Consider the following 19,132-nt stretch of genomic DNA (forward strand, 5'->3'; position numbering starts at 1 on the left):
TAGTTTTCTCTATAGTGTATAATAGTAGCATTTTTTTGATTCTTTTATGGCAGTGTTAAAAAGATTAGTATTACTGTACCAGAACTTTCCTTTGACAATGTAAGCAATGTCAGCTTGCGATGAAAATGTTGGCTATTTATACTTTTAGGCTAAAAGGATCAGAAAATTCAGTCAGACTGCTAGTCGAGTTCATTGAAACTTTTAGTTTGATTTTTGCTGTTCTGAAGGTACATAGCCAGATTTCATTGAAACTTCTATGGAGAAGGTTTACTATGTAGATTTTTTGGTTTATTGTTTATTTAGGTATTCTGGGCTTTAGAGAAAATTTTAAATGAAACTTTTTTTTTTTCCAATTTTAGTTTTGTTTTTTTTTTTTGTTTTGATTTTTGGTTGTTTGTTTGTAGAGACAGTCTCTCACTATGTTGCCCAGGCTGGTCTTGAAATCAGTGCTGGGATTATAGGCTTGAGGCACTGTACCTGGCCTTAAAACTATTTTTAAAAACAGTCCAGAAAGGCAGTGTAAGAGGGAATGGATGGAGATGGTCTCTGCCTTACTTGTTGTAATAAAACACTTTATATAAAGGTAAGAAAAATCTTAAAATGGTAGACACTCTTATCTCCCCCTGCCCCACCATTTACAGATGAGGGAACTCAGGTTGAGAGATTAATTTGCTGAGACATACTAGAGCTGGAATAGGAAGCCATATGTATCAGACTTTAAAATTCATCAGTTTAATAACTTTCTTTTCTTGATAATTATTAGGATAGTAGACTAGGTTTCAGAGGTGAAATGCTAAGATACTTTTATGCATACACCAGAATATATTTTTATCGCAGTTTGGAGAAACAGATGAAATAACTGTTTTTTTTTTTCCTTTTTTTCAAGGATACCATCTCTAGTATCTTTCTATAGTCAGTCATAGGAAATTCATCTCTTTTTAGTGGCTGTATAAACTTTTGTTGAGTGGATCTACGTGGATTATGTAATTAATTACCTATTAATGGACTAGACTGTAGAAATACCTGGGCATTTCTTGAATATAATGATAAGGTAAATTTCTAGCAGTAGAATTGCTGAATCAGAAGGTTTGTACCTTTTGGTAGATCATGCCTAACTGCTCTCCAAAATGTTCGCATCTACTTATAATCCCATTACAGTTTTATGGGGAGGGGGGGCAGCTTTTCAGTCTCGGCGACACTGTATGTTTTCATTTTTACGTTTTTGTGAAATTAGATGAAAAGATGGTATTTCATTTTGATTTGCCTCACTTAATGACGATGGAGCATATTTTTGTGTTAGAAATATTTTCTCAGAATTGCTTATGTAGTCTATTTCTTAGTGATTTATAGCTTCTTTCATATTGGGTTATGTTTGACTATATTTTTTATTTAAAATTTTTTTTCATATGGCGCCCCAGAACTGAGCAGATGCCATTTAGATTGCAAATGTTTTTCTACAGCTTGTTTGATATTTAAAAAATTTCCTTAAGTTTTTTTCCTCCTTAGAGACAGGGTCTCACTGCGTTACCCAGGCTGGTCTTGAACTCCTGGCCTCAGCTTCCCGAGTTGCTGGGACTACACGTGTGTGCCACCACGCCCAGCTAATTTTTTGTATTTTTAGTAGAGACAGGTTTCACTGTTAGCCAGGGTGGTCTTGATCTCCTGACCCCGTGATCCTCCCACCTCAGCCTCCCAACGTGCTAGGATTACAGGTATGAGCCACCATGCCCGGCCTCTATAACTATTTTCTTTATACTCTTGCCAGAAGTTTGTCAGATTAGCTCCAGTTCTTGGTGCTATCAGTGGTACCTTACCATGGTTGAAACTTTTTCAAGAACACCTTGCAGGATCAGTATTCAATATAATCAATGGACATTCCATGCTCTCTACCATCCACAGACATCTGGTATTGTGAAGTACTAGAAGAGCCTCCTCAAAATTAGCTCCAAACAAGTTAAAACTCTACCTTCCTTACCTCCTCGCACCTCCGTAAGGCTGTTTGGTCAATGAATGCAGCATAACTAAAGAAATCTCTTCATGGTCACTTCTGGGTATAATTGGTATAAAAGAAATGAGAAATTTTGAGAATGTAGATATTTTAATTATGTATATATATTTTAAAATTGTATATATATATATATTTTATTATTATTATTTTGAGACGGAGTCTCGCTCTTTCACCCAGGTCAGAGTGCAGTGGTGCTATCTCGGCTCACTGCAAGCTCTGCCTCCCGGGTTCATGCCATTCTCCTGCCTCAGCCCCTCAGTAGCTGGGACTACAGGCGCCTACCACCGCGCCCAGCTAATTCTTTGTATTTTTAGTAGAGACGGGGTTTCACCATGTTAGCCAGGATGGTCTCGATCTCCTGACCTCATGATCCGCCCGCCTCGGCCTACCAAAGTGCTGGGATTACAGGCATGAGCCACTGCGCCTGGCCTTAAATTATATTTTTAATTAAAATTTTTTCTAGAGACAGGGTCTCAGACTATGGCCCAGGCTGGAGTACAGTGGCGTGATCATAGCTTGGTGCAACCTGGAACTCCTGGGCACAAGTGTTCCTCCTTTTTTTTGAGACGAAGTCTCTCTGTGTCGCCTAGGCTGGAGTGCAGTGGCACAATCTCAGCTCACTGCAACCTTTGCCTCCCAGGTTCAAGCATTTCTCCTTTTCCATCCTTCTGAGTAGCTGGGACTACAGGCAGATGCCACCATGCCCGGCTAATTTTTGTATTTTTAGTAGAGACGGGGTTTCACCATATTGGTCAGGCTGGTCTCGAATTCCTGACCTCAGGCAGTCCACCTGCCTCAGCCTCCCAATGTGCTGGGATTACAGACGTGAGCCACCGTGCCTGTCCTCAAATGACCCTCTCTAGTCAGCCTTCCAAGTAGCTGGGACTACAGGTGCACACCACCATGCCCAGCTAATTTTTTTTGTAGAGATGGGGTCTTGCTGTGTTGCCAAGGCTGGTCTTGAACTCCTGGCCTCCCAAAGCACTGGGATTATAGGCGTGAGCCACTGTACCCAGTTCATAGTTTTAAAATTCGAGATTATGACCTGACCATCCCTGGACATGATGTTGCTTTCCCCTAAGAGTAATTAAAGTTCAGGCCATACCCCAGGGTGATAGCTTGGCCAAAATGGAATCTAAGTAATTCTAATTTATTAGATTATCTTGGATTGACATCCTAGATCATGAAGACAATGACCATTTGCTTGAGTGAACTGCTCACCTACTCTCCCCCTACAGTATCCATTGAGAACCAAGGTAGGGGACACAACAGATCACTGCAAATTACATAAAAATGCCCCCATCTCATTCACATCTTACCCCCCCAGATGAAAAGCCTGGGTTCAAGTAGGAGATTTTCTTTTTTTCTTAAGTGAAGTCACAGCTCTTGTACTTTAAAGACGGACATATAGCCAGCACAGTAAAATATGAGTAAGAAATACAATAGGACTAAAAATAAAAAGGAAGATAGAAAACTGGTATTATTTGGCCGGGCACGGTAGCTCACGCCTGTAACCCCAGCGCTTTGGGAGGCCAAGGCAGGCGGATGATGAGGGCAGGAGATCGAGACCATCCTGGCTAGCATGGTGAAACCCCGTCTCTACTAAAAATACAAAATATTAGCCAGGCATGGTGGCGGGCGCCTGTAGTCCCAGCTACTGAGGAGGCTGAGGCAGGAGAATGGCGTGAACCCGGGAGGCGGAGCTTGCAGTGAGCCAAGATCGTGCCACTGCATTCCACCCTGGGAGTCAGCAAGATTCCTTCTCAAAAAAAAAAAAAAAAACTGGTATTATTTGTGAACAATTAACTGTCCATATTAAAAAAAACTCCGACAGATTCTACAAAGTAAGAATTAAGATTGCTAGACACAAGACTAACCAATTTCATGGCTGTGGAGGGAGAGCAGACAACCCCAACACTTGAGAAACACATACCCAGGAGGTGCAGAAAGGTGAACAATTAATGCCCTCTTTGTACTGTTGAACCAGCATCACTGCCTGAGTCAAACAGCAGCTGGAGGAGATGACACTGACATACTGCTAGATTTGTCACCTCTGTCCGCATGCTTTGAACTTGGAAAAATTGATGTGGACATGAGGAGTCAGCTATCCTGCTACTCCTGATGCCATCAATGGCAGCTCCTAAATCTGCATTTGAACACTTGTTTCATTATGATTAATCCATACAACCTTGTTTCATTATGATTAATAACAATTCATATGCTTATCCAGATACCTGAAAGTTATGACATGTGTAGCAACTGAGGCTCCAGTTACTTTGAGACACTGTTCATGTTTCTGAACTAAGCTATTAACAGTAATCCAAATCAAGTTTAACAACATATCTTGGAGTGACCTGTGTCCCTTGGGGTGGTTGATTTTTATGTGAGAGAATGAGATACAGGAGATCTCTCTATTGACAATGAGGGGTAACTTTTGGCCCATTTGTTGCCCCTGTAATTGTTAATGAATGATACCAACAGTCAGGTCGGTTTAAATTCCTGTTAATGAACTGTAATGGATAATCATGGCCTTAGACCATATCCTGGCAAAATTACTTATTGGTGGTCCCCAACCTCCACCAGCGTTCCTCCTTCCAGGGTTTATTCAGTTGGCTGGGTCCTGACCTCACTTGATATGTTGATAATAGACTTAATTAAATGCTGTATAAGACCAATTAAATGAATTTGGTTCTAGTCTCTGTCAGGAAGATTAGTATGAGTTACTAACAGTGGAATAATAATGGGAAAATTCAAATTCAGCCAAGAATGTTTAGGGCTGATGGGTAGATCATTGAGAGAGGCAATTCATCCTGGGCTCTGAGCATTTTTGCCTTTTTTTTTTTTTTTTTTTTGAGATTGAGTCTTGCTCTGTCACTCAGGCCGGAGTGCAGTGGCGCTATCTCAACTCACTGCAGACTCCGCCTCCCAGGTTCAGGCAGTTCTCATACTTCAGCCGCCCAAGTCACTGGGATTACAGGTGTGCGCCACCACGCCTGGCTAATTTTTGTATTTTTTTTTTTTTTTTTGAGACCGAGTTTCGCTCTGTTGCCCAGGCTAGAGTGCAGTGGTGCGATCTCTGCTCACTGCAAGCTCTGCCTCCTGGGTTCATGCCATTCTCCTGCCTCAGTCTCCCAAGTAGCTGGGACTGCAGGTGCCCGCCACCACGCCTGGCTAATTTTTTGTATTTTTAGTAGAGACGGGGTTTCAACGTGTTAGCCAGGGTGATCTCGATCTCCTGACCTCGTGATCCTCCCGCCTCAGCCTCCCAAAGTGCTAGGATTACAGGCATGAGCCACTGTGCCCAGCCTGTATTCTTTTGAAGTTATTTTTTAACTTTTGGAGATGGAGTCTTGCTCTGTTGCTCAGGCTGGAGTGCAGTGGTGCAATCTTGGCTCACCGCAACCTCCACCTCCCAGGGTCAAGCAGTTCTCCTACCTCAGCCTCCCAAATAGCTGGGATTACAGGCACTCACCACCATACCTGGCTAATTTTTGTACTTTTAGTGAATTTAGTGTATTTAGTGAGCCGTTTCACCATTTTGGCCAGGCTGGTCTCGAACTCCTGACCTCAGGTGATCTGCCCACCTCACCCTCCCAGAGTACTGGGATTACAGGCATGAGCCACCACGCCTGGCCTAATTTTTGTATTTTTTGTAGAGATGGAGTTTTACTATATTGACCAGGCTGGTCTCAAACTCCTGACCTCAAGTGATCCACCTGCCTCAGCCTCCCAAATTGCTGGAATTATGGCCATGAGCCACTGCACCCAGCCCCCTGCACGTTCTTGCTTGTATGCCAAGAATGCAAAATCTTGACTACGCTTTGCATGGGCCATTTCTTGGTTGTTTTCAGTAAGCAAATTGAGGGACAAAGACCAAGCTCTTTATAAATGTGGTTGATTTGCCAAACTCAGTGCAAGGACAGCATCCACCTGGGCTCCTCCCTGTCAAGCCCCAAAGGTCTTAGGGGGCTGTACAGAACCAGTGCCAACATCACGCTTATGCTGCTTGCTGTGCCATGAGTAATAAAGTCTTTGTCTCATGTCTTTTGCCAGCATCCATGAAACAGTATCCAGGCTAGCTTGTTAGCTTACACAGATGATAAAATCCCAGACTCTTGAAAGACTGACATATAGCCAGCATAGTAAAATATGAGTAAGAAATAACAGGTAACAGGACTAAAGGGCAAGATAGAAAACTGGTATCATTTATTAACAGTAACTGTCCATATAAAAAAATCCCAACAGACATGCTACAAAGTAAGAATTAAGGTTACTAGAAATAAAGTTGCTAGATAAAAGACTAATACAAGATAGAATTGTAAATGCAACAAAGACTTAAGGCTTTAAAAATATTTAAAATAGTAACAAGCACTTACCCTGTTTAATTACTTCTTTATATGTTTAAATACTTCATTAAAACCACCTATATAGTCTTTTTAGAATATCAAAGCTAGCTGGGCATGGTGGCTTACGCCTGTAATCTCAGCACTTTGAGAGCCCAAGGCAGGCAGATCACAAGGTCAGGAGTTTGAGACCAGCCTGGCCAATATGGTGAAACCCCATTTCTACTGAAAATACAAAAATCAGCCAGGTGTGGTGGCGGGCATCTGTAGTCCCAGCTACTTGGGAGACTGAGGCAGGAGAATCACTTGAACCTGGGAGGCGGAGGTTGCAGTGAGCTGAGATTTCACCATTGCACTCCAGCCTTGGGTGACAGAGCGAGACTCCGTCTCAGAAAAAAAAAGTCTATATCTATATCTGTATCTCAAAGCTGGGCGCAGTGGTGCATGCCTATAGTCCCGGCTGCTTAGGAGGCTGAGGCAGGAGCATCACTTGAGGCCAGGAGTTCGAGTCTGGCTTGGGCAACATAGATCTGTCTCTTAAGAGGGAAAAAGATCCCCTCCATTCTTTATTTTACTCAGATTTCAGCGGGGGAAATTTTTTTAAGGAAATTAAAAAAAATAAGCTGTAGAAAAATATTTGCAGTATAAATGGCATCTGCTCAGTTCTGGGGCATAATACAAAAAAAATTTTAAAATACTATAAGGTGCTAGAATAAATCTATTGAAATACATGCAAGACTGAAAAAAAAAAAAACCGTAAAGACTTAAAAGATGACAAATATAAGTGCAGATATACATGTGCATTTCTCTCCCTACTGAGAGAAGTAAGCAAGCATATATGTATGTGTATGTTTTCTAACCCAGTAATGAATAATTGTCTGGGCCGGGTGCAGTGGCTCATGCCTATAATCCCAGTACTTTGGGAGGCCAAGGCAGGTGGATCACTTGAAGTCAGGAGTTGAAGACCAGCCTGGCCAATAATGATCAAACCCCGTTTCTACTAAAAATATAAAAATTAACTGGGCGTGGTGGTGGATGCCTGTAATCCCAGCTGCTCATGAGGCTGAGGCAGGAGAATCGCTGGAACCCAGGAGGTGAAGGTTGCAGTGAGCCAAGATCGTGCCAGTGCACCCAAGCCTGGGCGACAGAACGAGACTCCATCTCAAAAAAAAGAAAAAAAAAAAAAGAGTTGTCTGTCTTCTTAACCCTTACTGTCATTATATATTGGCCAATGGGCAAGAGGTGCCAACTTTGTTTTAATCTTGCATTTTGATTACAAGAGAACCTGGCTATGTTTTCATGTGATTTGTGGCTCTTTGAATTTTTGAGAACTGGCTTTTTGCTCATGTTTTCCCCATTGGGTTGTCCTTATTTGTATTGATTTATAGAGCTCTATTTTCCTTTCCTTTCCTTTTCCTTTTTCCTTTTTCTTTCCCTTTCCCTTTCCTTTTCTTTTCTTTTTTTGACGGAGTCCTACTCTGTCTCGTCCAGGCTGGAGTACAGTTGTGTCATCTCGGCTCACTGCAACTACAGCCTCTGCCTCCCAGGTTCAAGCAATTCTCCTGTCTAAGCCTCCCGAGTAGCTGGAACTACAGGCATGTGCCACCACACACGGCTAATTTTGTATTTTTTGTAGAGATGGGGTTTCACTGTGTTGGCCAGGCTGGTCTGGTCTCAGACTTCTGACCTCAGGTGATCTGCCCACCTCGGTACCCCAAAGTGCTGGGATTACAGGCGTGAGCCACCATGCCTGGCCTTTCTCAAACATTTTTTGATCATTTTCATGCATTTTCTTTTTAGATTACTGAGACCACTTGTTAAAATTCTCCCTTCCCTTCCCGTCCCGTCCCATCCCGTCCCGTCCCTTCCCTTCCCATCCCTTCCCTTCCCATCCCATTGCGTCGCGTCCTGTCCCATCCCGTCCCATCCCTTGTCACGTGCAATGGCGTGATCTCGGTTCACTGCAACCTCCACCTCCCAGGTTCAAGCGATTCTGTTGCCTCAGTCTCCCAAGTACCTGGGATTACAGGCATGTGGCACCACGCCTGGCTCATTTTTTTGTATTTTTAGTAGAGACGGGGTTTCTTCATGTTGGTCAGCTCGTCTCAAACTCCCAACCTCAGGTGATCCGCTTGCCTTGGCCTCCGAAAGTGCTGGGATTACAGGTGTAAGCCACCGCGCCCGGCCTAAAATTAAATTCTTTAAAAACACTGTTGGAAGTTTTGATTGTGGTTTTATCAGATCAGTAGATTAATATTTGGGGCTAGTGACTTTTATACATTGTTAGAACTTTTCTGTGTTTCTAATTTTTTGGAATACTTATTGTACATTCTTTTATTTTGATAGCTTTTTAAAAACACTTGGTTTGGGGAAGAGGAATATGGAAATAAATTTAAGGGACTTAGAACTGAAGATTCATTGGACAATTTTTCTCTGATGTAGAAGGAAACTGAGCTGTAGTGAAAATTTATATCAAGTAGTGTATGATACAGACTTAACATTTTGTTATATGAGAAACATCATATTTTTACTTGTTTTCCATACAGTGGCATTTTACCTTTATTTTTTTTGGAAAAAAAGATGTCGAACTCTAAGAACACGTGCTTGTTTCCATTAGATAGAAGAAAATGGTGAATCCATTATACGTAGTTACCCAATTATCAAATATCTTGAAAATAACTGCAATATGTTTTTCTTAACCATTTAAAATTTTTGGAAATAAGTGAAGTTGGAGTAGTTTTTAAAGTTATATTTAGGTTTCATTAATACCTGTATTTTTATAATTTGTTTCAGTCGTCATTGAATTTTGAGAAGCATTCTGAAAACTTTGCATGGACAGAGAATCGTTATGATGTGAATCGTCGACGACACAACTCTTCAGATGGCTTTGATTCTGCTATTGGACGTCCTAACGGAGGTAAAATTTGCTAAGGAATGATGTTTATGGCTAATTTTCTTTATGATTTTTAAAGAATGTTTTGATGTGATTCAATCTTTAAGCCTCTCTTCTTTGAATTTATATTACTTTGCTATTATCAAATAAAGGTAACTTTGGAAGGAAAGAAAAAAATGGATGGCGTACACATGGAAGAAATGGTACAGAAAACATAAATCATCGAGGTGGATACCATGGTGGAAGTTCTCGTTCTCGTAGCAGTATTTTCCATTCAGGAAAAAGCCAAGGACTACATGAAAACAACATACCTGACAATGAAACTGGGAGGAAAGAAGACAAGAGAGAACGCAAACAGTTTGAAGCTGAGGATTTTGTAAGTTTTTTATGACTTTTATACAAATGAAGTTTCTGTAAGTGCTATTTTAAGTGATTCTCCTGCCTCAGCCTCCCCAGTAGCTGGGATTACAGGCACCCACCACCAGGCCCGGCTAATTTTTATATTTTTGTAGAGACAGGGTTTCACCAGGTTGGCCAGGCTGGTCTTGAACTCTTGACCTCAGGTGATCCGCCTGCCTCAGCCTCCCAAAGTGCTGAGATTACAGCCACTGTGCCACTGCGCACTGAGCCACTGTACACTGAGCCACTGCACCCGGCCAAAATACCGTATTTCTTAAATTACAGAAAAATTGACCTAGTGTACAGTCATATTTATGTAGTTCTTGTGATTCATTCTTGATAATTTAAAAGCTAGATAGAATTTGCACTCTATCTTTTTATATATTCATTGTCAGTTCTAATTCAGTATATATGAGTGACTGAGTCAGCTGGTGTCCTTGGCACATGCAGTACATACTGGATTGAGATGGGCAGAGCCCTTACTCTTACCAAGTTTCTGTTCTCTAAGCAAGTAATATTTTGTAGTAAATTTAGACAGGAAGTGACATTTAATTTGGAACATACTTGATAAGCAGCGAGCTTTTGTTAAGACTGAAAGGAAGAGAGCTCATGCCAAGATGCGATCATCCTTGGTTTATCTTATTTTTTTCATGTTTGTGTGTGTGTATCAGGGTGGGGCTGGTGGTGGAATTGAGACAGGGTCTCACTCTTTTGCCTAGGCTGGAGTGCAGTTGCCCAGTCATAGCTCAGTGCATCTTCAAACTTCTGGGCTCAGGCAGTCCTCTTTTGTCTCAGCCTCTTGAGTAGCTCCTCTAGGACTACAGATGCACACCACTACACCCAGCTGACTGTGTTGGCCTGGTTGGTCTTGAACTTCTGGCCTCAAGCAATCCTCCAACCTCGGCCTCCCAAAGGGCTGGGATTATAGTTGTAAAAAGTAAAGTAGAGGTTCTTCTTCAAAGAGACTTTCTTCCTCATCTAATTAAGAATAATGAGTAACTCTTCTTAGAAGCAGTATTTATTCAAACACTTGTGCTAACATTCTTAATTATCTGCTAGCCGTAATAAAGAAATCAATGTACTTTATGTTCTTAGCTCCTACAATTAAGCCTAAATATTTGCCTTGGCATGCTTATACTAGTCCAAGCAGGCATTAAGTCATCGCCTGTTCTTCCTTATTTGGAGGTGTTTTTACCTTTCTCAGCGTTCCACAAGTTACTTCCTCCTTCCTTTGTTCTCCTCTGCCTTTGCCTCTTTTAAAAAGTTTAAAAACTTTTAAAAAGTTCTAAGTTGCTAGTCAATCAGGACAAATACAGAATGTGAAGTCCTGTTCCAGCCAATAGAAACTGGACACAGCAGTAAAGTAGATGCGTCAAGTTATAAATGACCCTGTCTTCTTTGTTCGGTGTACTCATGGCAAAACTGCTGGCGAGTGTGTCCTTTCTGCAGAAAGTAAAAATGGCCTTGCCGAGGAAATTAAATTTATGTTCAAGTGCTATTTATTTATGGCACCAAAGAACAAGCATTTCTAACACAGGCATGAGTCATCATACCCAGCCAACCTTGTTATGTTTAAGGGATAAAAGTTAGGCTAGTATGGGTAAAGAGTAGTTTAGTATTAGACAAGGTGAGAGAGATAGGAAAGGATTTAAATTGAATGGAATTTTTGCAGGTCATCAAGGTACAGAATTTTGGTTTAATTACAAGGTTAATGAGAAGCTGGTTTAGAGAGGAGTTATGTGATGCAATGTTAGTTTTTACAGTTCTTAGGTCTTGAACGGATTATAGCAAAAGAGAATAGTTCAGGAGAAAATGATGGCTTGAACTGGGTAGTTGAGATAAATGAAAATAAATAGTTTTTGGATATGATTTGGAAGTATTTTGGATAGAAGGTTTCAGTAAGAGGAAAAATTTGATAGATTGGATTTAGGGCGGGGAGTGGTGAGGGAAATAGAAAAATAAAAGATTACTCTTAGGTCCTGTTATCAAGTAACTTTGTAATTACTCTGTATTCTCGTGTTAGTGTTCTGTTTTTTCCACTTAATAATCATAACATTGAAATTTTACAGTATAGTTGACCCTTGAATAACACAGAGGTTAGTGGTACTGATCCCCCCTTGAAGTCAAATTTGCTTATAACTTTTGGCTCCCCCAAAAACTTAACTACTAGTAGCCTACTGCTGACCAAACTCTTGATGATAATATAAACAGTTAACACATATTTTGTATATATATTGTATACTGTATTCTTACAGGTAAGCTAGAGAAAGACTGTTACTAAAGTCAAGAGGAAATATATTTACTATTGATTAAGTGGAAGTGGGTCATCATAAAGGTCTTGATTCTTGTCTTCATGTTGAGTTGGCTGAAGAGGAAGAGAAGGCGTTGGTCTTGCTGTCTCAGGTGGCACAGATGGAAGAAAATCTAGATATAAGTGGATTTGCATAGTTCAAACCTGCGTTGTTCAAGGATCAACTGTATAAACAAACTCTGGGAATGGTAATAGTACTCTCATAGTGTTGTGAGGGTTAAATTAGTAATACAATTAAATTACTTAAAACTGTGTGTGACACATAGTAAGCACTCAGTAAAAACTAATTGCTGTTATTATTTTCATATCCCACCCCCATTCTCAAGATGTGGTTGTCATTGCCTATTATAATCCTAGACTTGGCAGAGTATAATTTCTAGTAGTATACTTTAAAGATGCTATGTACATGTAACCACCGCCAAAATCTTAATTGTTTAGTTTGTGTCTCTGAAGGAATGATGGTGGTATGCATGTATATTTGCTTTGCAATAATCTCAGTACAATGTTAGTAATCATTCATTTTTTAGGTGATTAAAATATTTATATTAAAATTCATTTTATTTAATATATATTAAGTACCTTCTTTAAAAGAGGCAGTTTGTGTGCTAGGAAAAATACCTGATAGAATACTGGAAATTTAGGATTTTGGAGGATAAACGCATCTACCAAGATTAGCTTTAGAGCACTTATTCAATGCTCATCTCACTTTTGTTTTTAATAATCCTGAATATCACATGTTGAAATACAGATTTGGACTTGGCTTTGATAGTGCGTGTGTTAACTAATGATGACAACTTTAAGAATTGGGGCTGGGTTCAGTGGCTCATGCCTGTTTTCCCAGCACCTTGGGAGGCTGAAGTGGGAGGTTCAAGTGAAGCCACGAATTTCAGACCAGCCTGGGCAACATAGCAAGACCCATCATCTACAAAGTTTTTATTAAAAAATTAAAATTATTGGGGCCAGTCTAATCACTTGAGCCCTTAAAAGCAGAGAAGTTTCTCCAGCTAAAGTCAGACGTGCAGCAGAAAAGGAAATCCAAGAGCTTTCAAGTGTGAAATGGATTTGATGTGCAATCACTGGCTCTGAGATACAGTTGCCCAGATACAAAGCTAAAAAGAAGACTCTCAAAGCTAATAGAAGTTCCCAGGTGACAGCCAGCAAGGAAGTGGAGACCTCAGTCCTACAGCTAGAAGAAACTGGATTGTGCCCACAGTTTGAGTGAATCTCCCTATAACCCATGCTATCAACACAGATTATAGCTTGGTGAAACCTGAAGCAGAGAAACCAGTCAAGCCAACCCAGACTTCTGACCTACAGAGCTATGAGATAATAAACATGTGTTGCTATTATGCAAAAAAAAAAAAATTAAAATTATTATTAGTCCAGGTGTGATGGCTCACTCCTGTAATCCCAGCACTTTGGGAGGCAGAGGCAGGTGGATCACTTGAGGCCAGGAGTTGGAGATCAGCCTGGCCAACATGGTGAAACTCCATCTCTACTAAAAATACAAAAATTAGCTGGGCATGGTGCTGCTCACCTGTAATCCCAGCTACTTGGGAGGCTGAGACAGGAGAATTACTTGAACTCTGGAGGCAGAGGTTCCAGTGAGCTGAGATCGTACCACTTCACTCCACCTGGGTGATAGAGCAAGACTGCATCTCAAAAAAAAAAAAAAAAAAAATTGGTCTGATTTTCCTCTTCTCTGATCTTGACCTTATGCTAAGGAGGGATTATTTCTTAGACTGATGCAAAGACCTCCATTCTCTTGAGTTTTTCTTTTCTTTTTTTTTTGTTTTAAATGAAAGCAAGTTTATTAAGAAACTAAAGGAATAAGAGAATGGCTACTCCAGAGGCAGAGTAGACTGTTTTATAACCCTGACTTTTTTCTTAATTATGGATAAGGAAACTTAAACACATTTTTGTTTTCTCTGACCAGCAATTAGTATAGATAGTAACTATTTTAATGGTTAGCAGAGTAAGCCGAGAGTAAGGTTTATGAATAATTCATGTTTAATACAGGCTAAATGTCCTTTATCTGAAATGCTTGGGACCAGAAGTGTTTTGGATTTTGCTTTTTTTTCAGATTTTACATTTAGTATTTCAGCATCCTGTTTGTGAACATCCAAAATCCAAGTGCTTCAATGAGTAGGCAGAGCATTACAATGGCACTCAAAAAGTTTCAGATTTTGTAGCTTTTCAGATTAGGGTTATTCAACCTGTAGCTAAGAGTTGGTCATATTTGATTCATCAGTTACAACATGTATGATTCTGAGATTGCTTTTAAAGGATTTATTTTTAAAATGTGAAATGTTTATTCCAACTTTCTTCCAGCCGTCTTTAAATCCTGAATATGAGAGAGAACCAAATCACAATAAATCTTTAGCTGCAGGTGTGTGGGGTAAGTAATTTTTTATCTATATTTGAGGGGCACAAAATGTTGATATTTATAGATTTCACTTTTTGTGTTTTTTAAAATAGAGAGCAGGCTAGAATAAAACTTTCTTTTTAAAATATTTGTATTTGATGTGCTTAGCTACAAAAAAGGTAACACTCATCTTTAAAAAGGAGGATTGGAATAGAAGAGTTTGAAGTAGTTGATTTGCACATGTTAGTATCATTAAACATACTCGAATATGACTTAAATGATAAGTTAGTGTAATGGATTGATACCATTTTGAGAGCAGCTGGATAATGTGAAGAAACAAAAACTGAGTTTAAATTAAGTTTTAGTTGTTCAAAGTTGAAAACTTTAACTGAAAATACTTCTGATCATAGTGTGATATGACGTTAATATTTTTACCTATGAAAATGGTTATGTATATATACACATATATGTATAGACTGTTACAGATAATTGTATAAATTTGCTTGTGGAGCTAGTCTATATTTGAAATTATTTGTCTCTGATTTCTGATTTTCAAAGCTTAATGAGAGTTCTAGTAATAACCCAGCCCCCATTTTTTTTGAAAGACTGCTGACAGTTCAATTTGTTAGCATTTTACAGAAGATTAAACTGAACTCATATAGTACAATTTAGACAGCTTTTTAAAGATTCAAGTGAAGTTTAAAATAATGGAAAATTTTATAATACTAAGATTTGACATCTGAAAAATAAATTTAATCATTTGATACTAAATTCAGAGGTGCTCAATCCATGTTGGAACTTAAACACATGTTCATTTGTATTTTTCTATTGAAAATCAACTCACTAAAACAAAAGGATTGTGGCTTTTGACAGCATACTAGTCCTAACAGTAAAGGCATTATTTTAAACTTTGCCACTTCCTGTGCTATATTGTATGTATGAGGTGAAACTCGGGAATTATTTTGTTTTCTTTTGATCTTCCTCTTTATTTAAGGGCTTTTTGAGGGTGGGGGTGGGGGTGGTCAGACACTTTTGTTAGAACCATGTGAATGGCATTGTTTTTTCTGTATTGCAAATTAGTATTTCTACCACTCTCCCCAGGCCTACACGCCCAGACACACACATACCCAACCAAAAAAATCTCCCAAGCTCCTCTCTTAGGTATGTTTCCTTATTATTCAGTTTTTCTGGGAACAACTGATTGCATAAGAATATAGAACCACCTGGAAGGTGTTAAATAGAATCTCTAAGAAATTAGGAATAGTTTGGATTTGATTAGAATGAAAGTAAATTTTAAAAATCAAGAATGCCAGTGAGCGTTTGTCATATAAAACTATCTATAGATACTATTGGTACTGATCCTGGGTTGATTTAATAATCTTAGAAATGATTTAATCGAGACAAAGACATATTTGAAAATAATGAGAGTAAAATGTATTAATATGAAGATTTTGGTTCTACTGTTTCAGGGTTGGTCTAAGGATTTTGAGTACTAGTTGAAAAGATGTTCAAAAGGAAGATGTACTCTTTACTGTGTTTAGGTAAACTAAGAAATGTGTCTGCATAAACAAAAAAAGAAAATGGTTAATTGTGGAATGGTTAATTGTTAAATTCCCAGTACTTCCCATAGGAATACAATGAAACTCTCATTGTATCACACTTTACTATTCCTCTCTCACTTTCCCCCCTGGGTTCCCAAGTATTGTTTTCCCTATTGCAACATTTAAAATAGCTATGTTCCTGAGGAAGACAAGAGAATTTTAGGAAAGACTTCAATAGAACTTTTCTAGTGCTACTTCCTTCCAGGTAAGTAAAAATTTACTAACGAAAATATAATATTTATTTAAAAAAAAAAAAAAACAATTTGTCCCTGAAACTATAATTTTGTAGATCAAAAACTGGCAGACTTAAACATGATGCCCAATTTGAGAAATACCCTGCGGGGAAAGTAGTTAAGTGATTTATAATATAGCTACATAAATTGAATTCTGCTTAGAACCTAGTTGGCTTTACTGGAAACACCGTCATGCAGCTTATATCTGTGACTTCAACAGTGTTTTTATGTTAACCAGGATCATGGCTATTAGGTACATAAAATTAATGGTTATTAAATAGTCCATCTCTATGCTGTTAATAATTTAAAACTGAAACAGGAATTCAAGCTGCCTATGAGAATTTAAAAATAATGTAATTGATTGATTTCTTTGGTGAGTGAGAAAGAGTGATGTATGTTCAAGTGTTAGTGTGCAATTGAGTTGAGTTGCATTAATAATTAGTGGCGACCGGACATGGTGGCTCATACCTGTAATCCCAGCACTTTGGGAGGCCAGGGCAGGTGGATTATCTGAGGTCGGTAGTTTGAGACCAGCCTGACCAACATGGAGAAACCCCATCTCTACTAAAAATAAAGTAGCCGGGTGTGGTGGCACATGCCTGTAATCCTAGCTACTCGGGAGGCTGAGGCAGGAGAATCGCTTGAACCTTTGAGGCAGAGGTTGCGGTGAGCCGAGGTCGCACCATTGCACTCCAGCCTGAGCAACAAGAGTGAAACTCCGTCTCAAAAAATAAATAAATAAATAAATAAATTAGTGGCTACTGATCGTGTGTTTTCAGAAGTCCTATGGAGGACTATTTTTGTGTCAGTGACTATGTCAGCAACATATTATTGGCAGAGCTTAACATTTACTTAACATATTAAAAAATGAGAAATTTCAATGACTAGTAATTAGCTTAAGCATGGTCTTCTTCCAACTCAGCATTTATATATTTTTTCAGCTCCTTGGTAGTTTGATGAGCTTTCTTGATTTTAGCTCATATTTGATATACTACTTAAGAACATAAAGGTTCATTGCTCAGAGTTCTTTTGGTTTGTTGAGCACTCTAAATCAAAGCAAATTAGTGACCAGTTAATATAAATGGGTTGTCTTCTAGAGAATTCCAATATTTGCCACAAGCATACAGATTGAGTGACATAATTGCATTCAGTGAGGTAAATTATGATGAAAGCCAATGGGATTGATTTTATTAATGGGAACTTTGGTAAACAGAATTAAGGGAAGGGAAAATTCTTCGTTGAATTTTTTTGACAGTATTCTGTTGATGAATTGCTTTGTATGTTGAAATTACTTTTTAAAAATATCTGTTTTATATGAAAACAGTTGTTGAAATTATAGTGTTTTAAGAAAAAAGTAGTACAACATGTGTTCAAGGTTGAAAAGGGAAAATTAATAGGATTTGAGTAGACAGCTTGATACAGCTTGACCCAAGTACATTTTATTTGGTCTGAATTACTTGTTCACCATGGAAATTGTTGATATTTGTGAAGTGCATTTTCTTTAAGCATGTTCTTTATGTGAATAACGTTGAGAGCCCCCGTTAAAGGGAAAATACCATATCGATTGGTGTTGATATAACAGTTAGTGAAACTCATTTGACTAAAACTCATAGTATTGTAAACCGAAATAGATTTGTTAATAAAATGAAGATGTTAAAAACCAGCTGGGCGTGGTTGCTCATGCCTGTAATCCCAGCACTTTGGGAGGCCAAGGTGGGCTGATCATCAGAGGTCAGGAGTTCAAGACCAGCCTGGCCAAAATGGTGAAACCCATTTCTACTAAAAATACAAAAATTAACTGGGCGTGTTGCTGTGTGCCTGTAATCCCAGCCAGTTGGGAGGCTGAGGCATGAGAATCACTTGAACTGGGGAGGCAGAGGTTGTAGTGAGCCAAGATCGCGCCACTGCACTCCAGCCTGGGCAATAAAGGGACACTCCATCTCCAAACAAACAAATATTAAAAACCAACAACATTCAAACAGCACCAATTGTTATAAAAATGATCTTAAACTTTTTTTTGGTATTAAAACGTGTTCACAATAGGAATTTGTTTAAATTGCTGTGTTATAGAGTCTTTGCATTTGGTCTGTGTACATACTATTGTCTTAGTGATAAGTTTTCTCTTCAAATTAATTGGAAAGCTTGCTGGGTGCAGTGGCTCATGTCTGTAATCCCAGCATTTTTGGAGCACAGGATGGGGGTATCACTTGGGGCCAGGAGCTTGCATAGGGAGACCCTTGTCTCTACAAAAATAAAAAATAAAAAAATAACTGGACGTGGTTGTGTGTGTCTGTAGTCTTAGCTACTTGGGAGGCTGAGGTGGGAGGATTGCTTGAGCCCATGATTTCCAGGTTGCAGTGAGCTATGATTGTGCCACTGCACTCCAGCCTGGGCAACAGAGCAAGACTCTTTCTCCAAAGAAAGAAATGAAAACTTGATTAATTCAGATACTGATTACCCTTCACTTGGCTACATGCTTTTGTTTATACATTAAATTTACCTCTTCTGTCAAAATAATAGGAAACTAAATTAGTAACTGGCATTAATGTGATGACGACTCTTGACGTCACTTGGTATAATGCACACTTATAAGCCTCTTACCCCAACCATTCAGTGTAGGTTTACTAGTGGAGTTGGAATGGTAAGCATTTTGAAATATCTGCCACAGGAACAATTTCCATTTTCTTCATTAATATAATGGTGGAAGAATATTGAGTTCAGAATCAGATGTGGCTAACATTAGATCTTTTGCTTATTGATTATTTAGATTTTGGGCAGATTTCTTAATCTGAGTGAATTTATTCCTCTGTGATGTGAGGATGACCACAAAAATTATAATGAGAAAAGCTCTGTTGGGCCGGGAGTGGTGGTTCACACCTGTAATCGCAGCACTTCGGGAGGCTGAGGCAGGTGGATCACCTGAGGTTGGGAGTTTGAGACCAGGCTGACCAACATGGAGAAACCCTGTCTCTACTAAAA

At 39.1% G+C, this 19,132-nt stretch overlaps 1 protein-coding gene across 9 annotated transcripts in view; it reads left to right on the forward strand.

Moving 5' to 3' along the window:
• The window catches only part of GPBP1 (GC-rich promoter binding protein 1), an 86,326-nt gene that overhangs the window by 47,221 nt on the left and 19,973 nt on the right, over nt 1–19,132 (forward strand). For 5 of the 9 annotated variants that reach the window (XM_024246758.3, XM_063723927.1, XM_054555168.2 and 2 more), the window contains 4 exons: nt 9,145–9,268; nt 9,397–9,620; nt 14,286–14,352; nt 15,421–15,480. In XM_024246758.3, coding sequence (XP_024102526.1) covers nt 9,145–9,268; nt 9,397–9,620; nt 14,286–14,352; nt 15,421–15,480 — 475 coding nt within the window. 9 annotated transcript variants of the gene reach the window in all.

This window comes from Pongo abelii, chromosome 4 (assembly GCF_028885655.2).
Source record: "Pongo abelii isolate AG06213 chromosome 4, NHGRI_mPonAbe1-v2.0_pri, whole genome shotgun sequence".
NCBI classification, from domain to species: Eukaryota; Metazoa; Chordata; class Mammalia; order Primates; family Hominidae; genus Pongo; species Pongo abelii.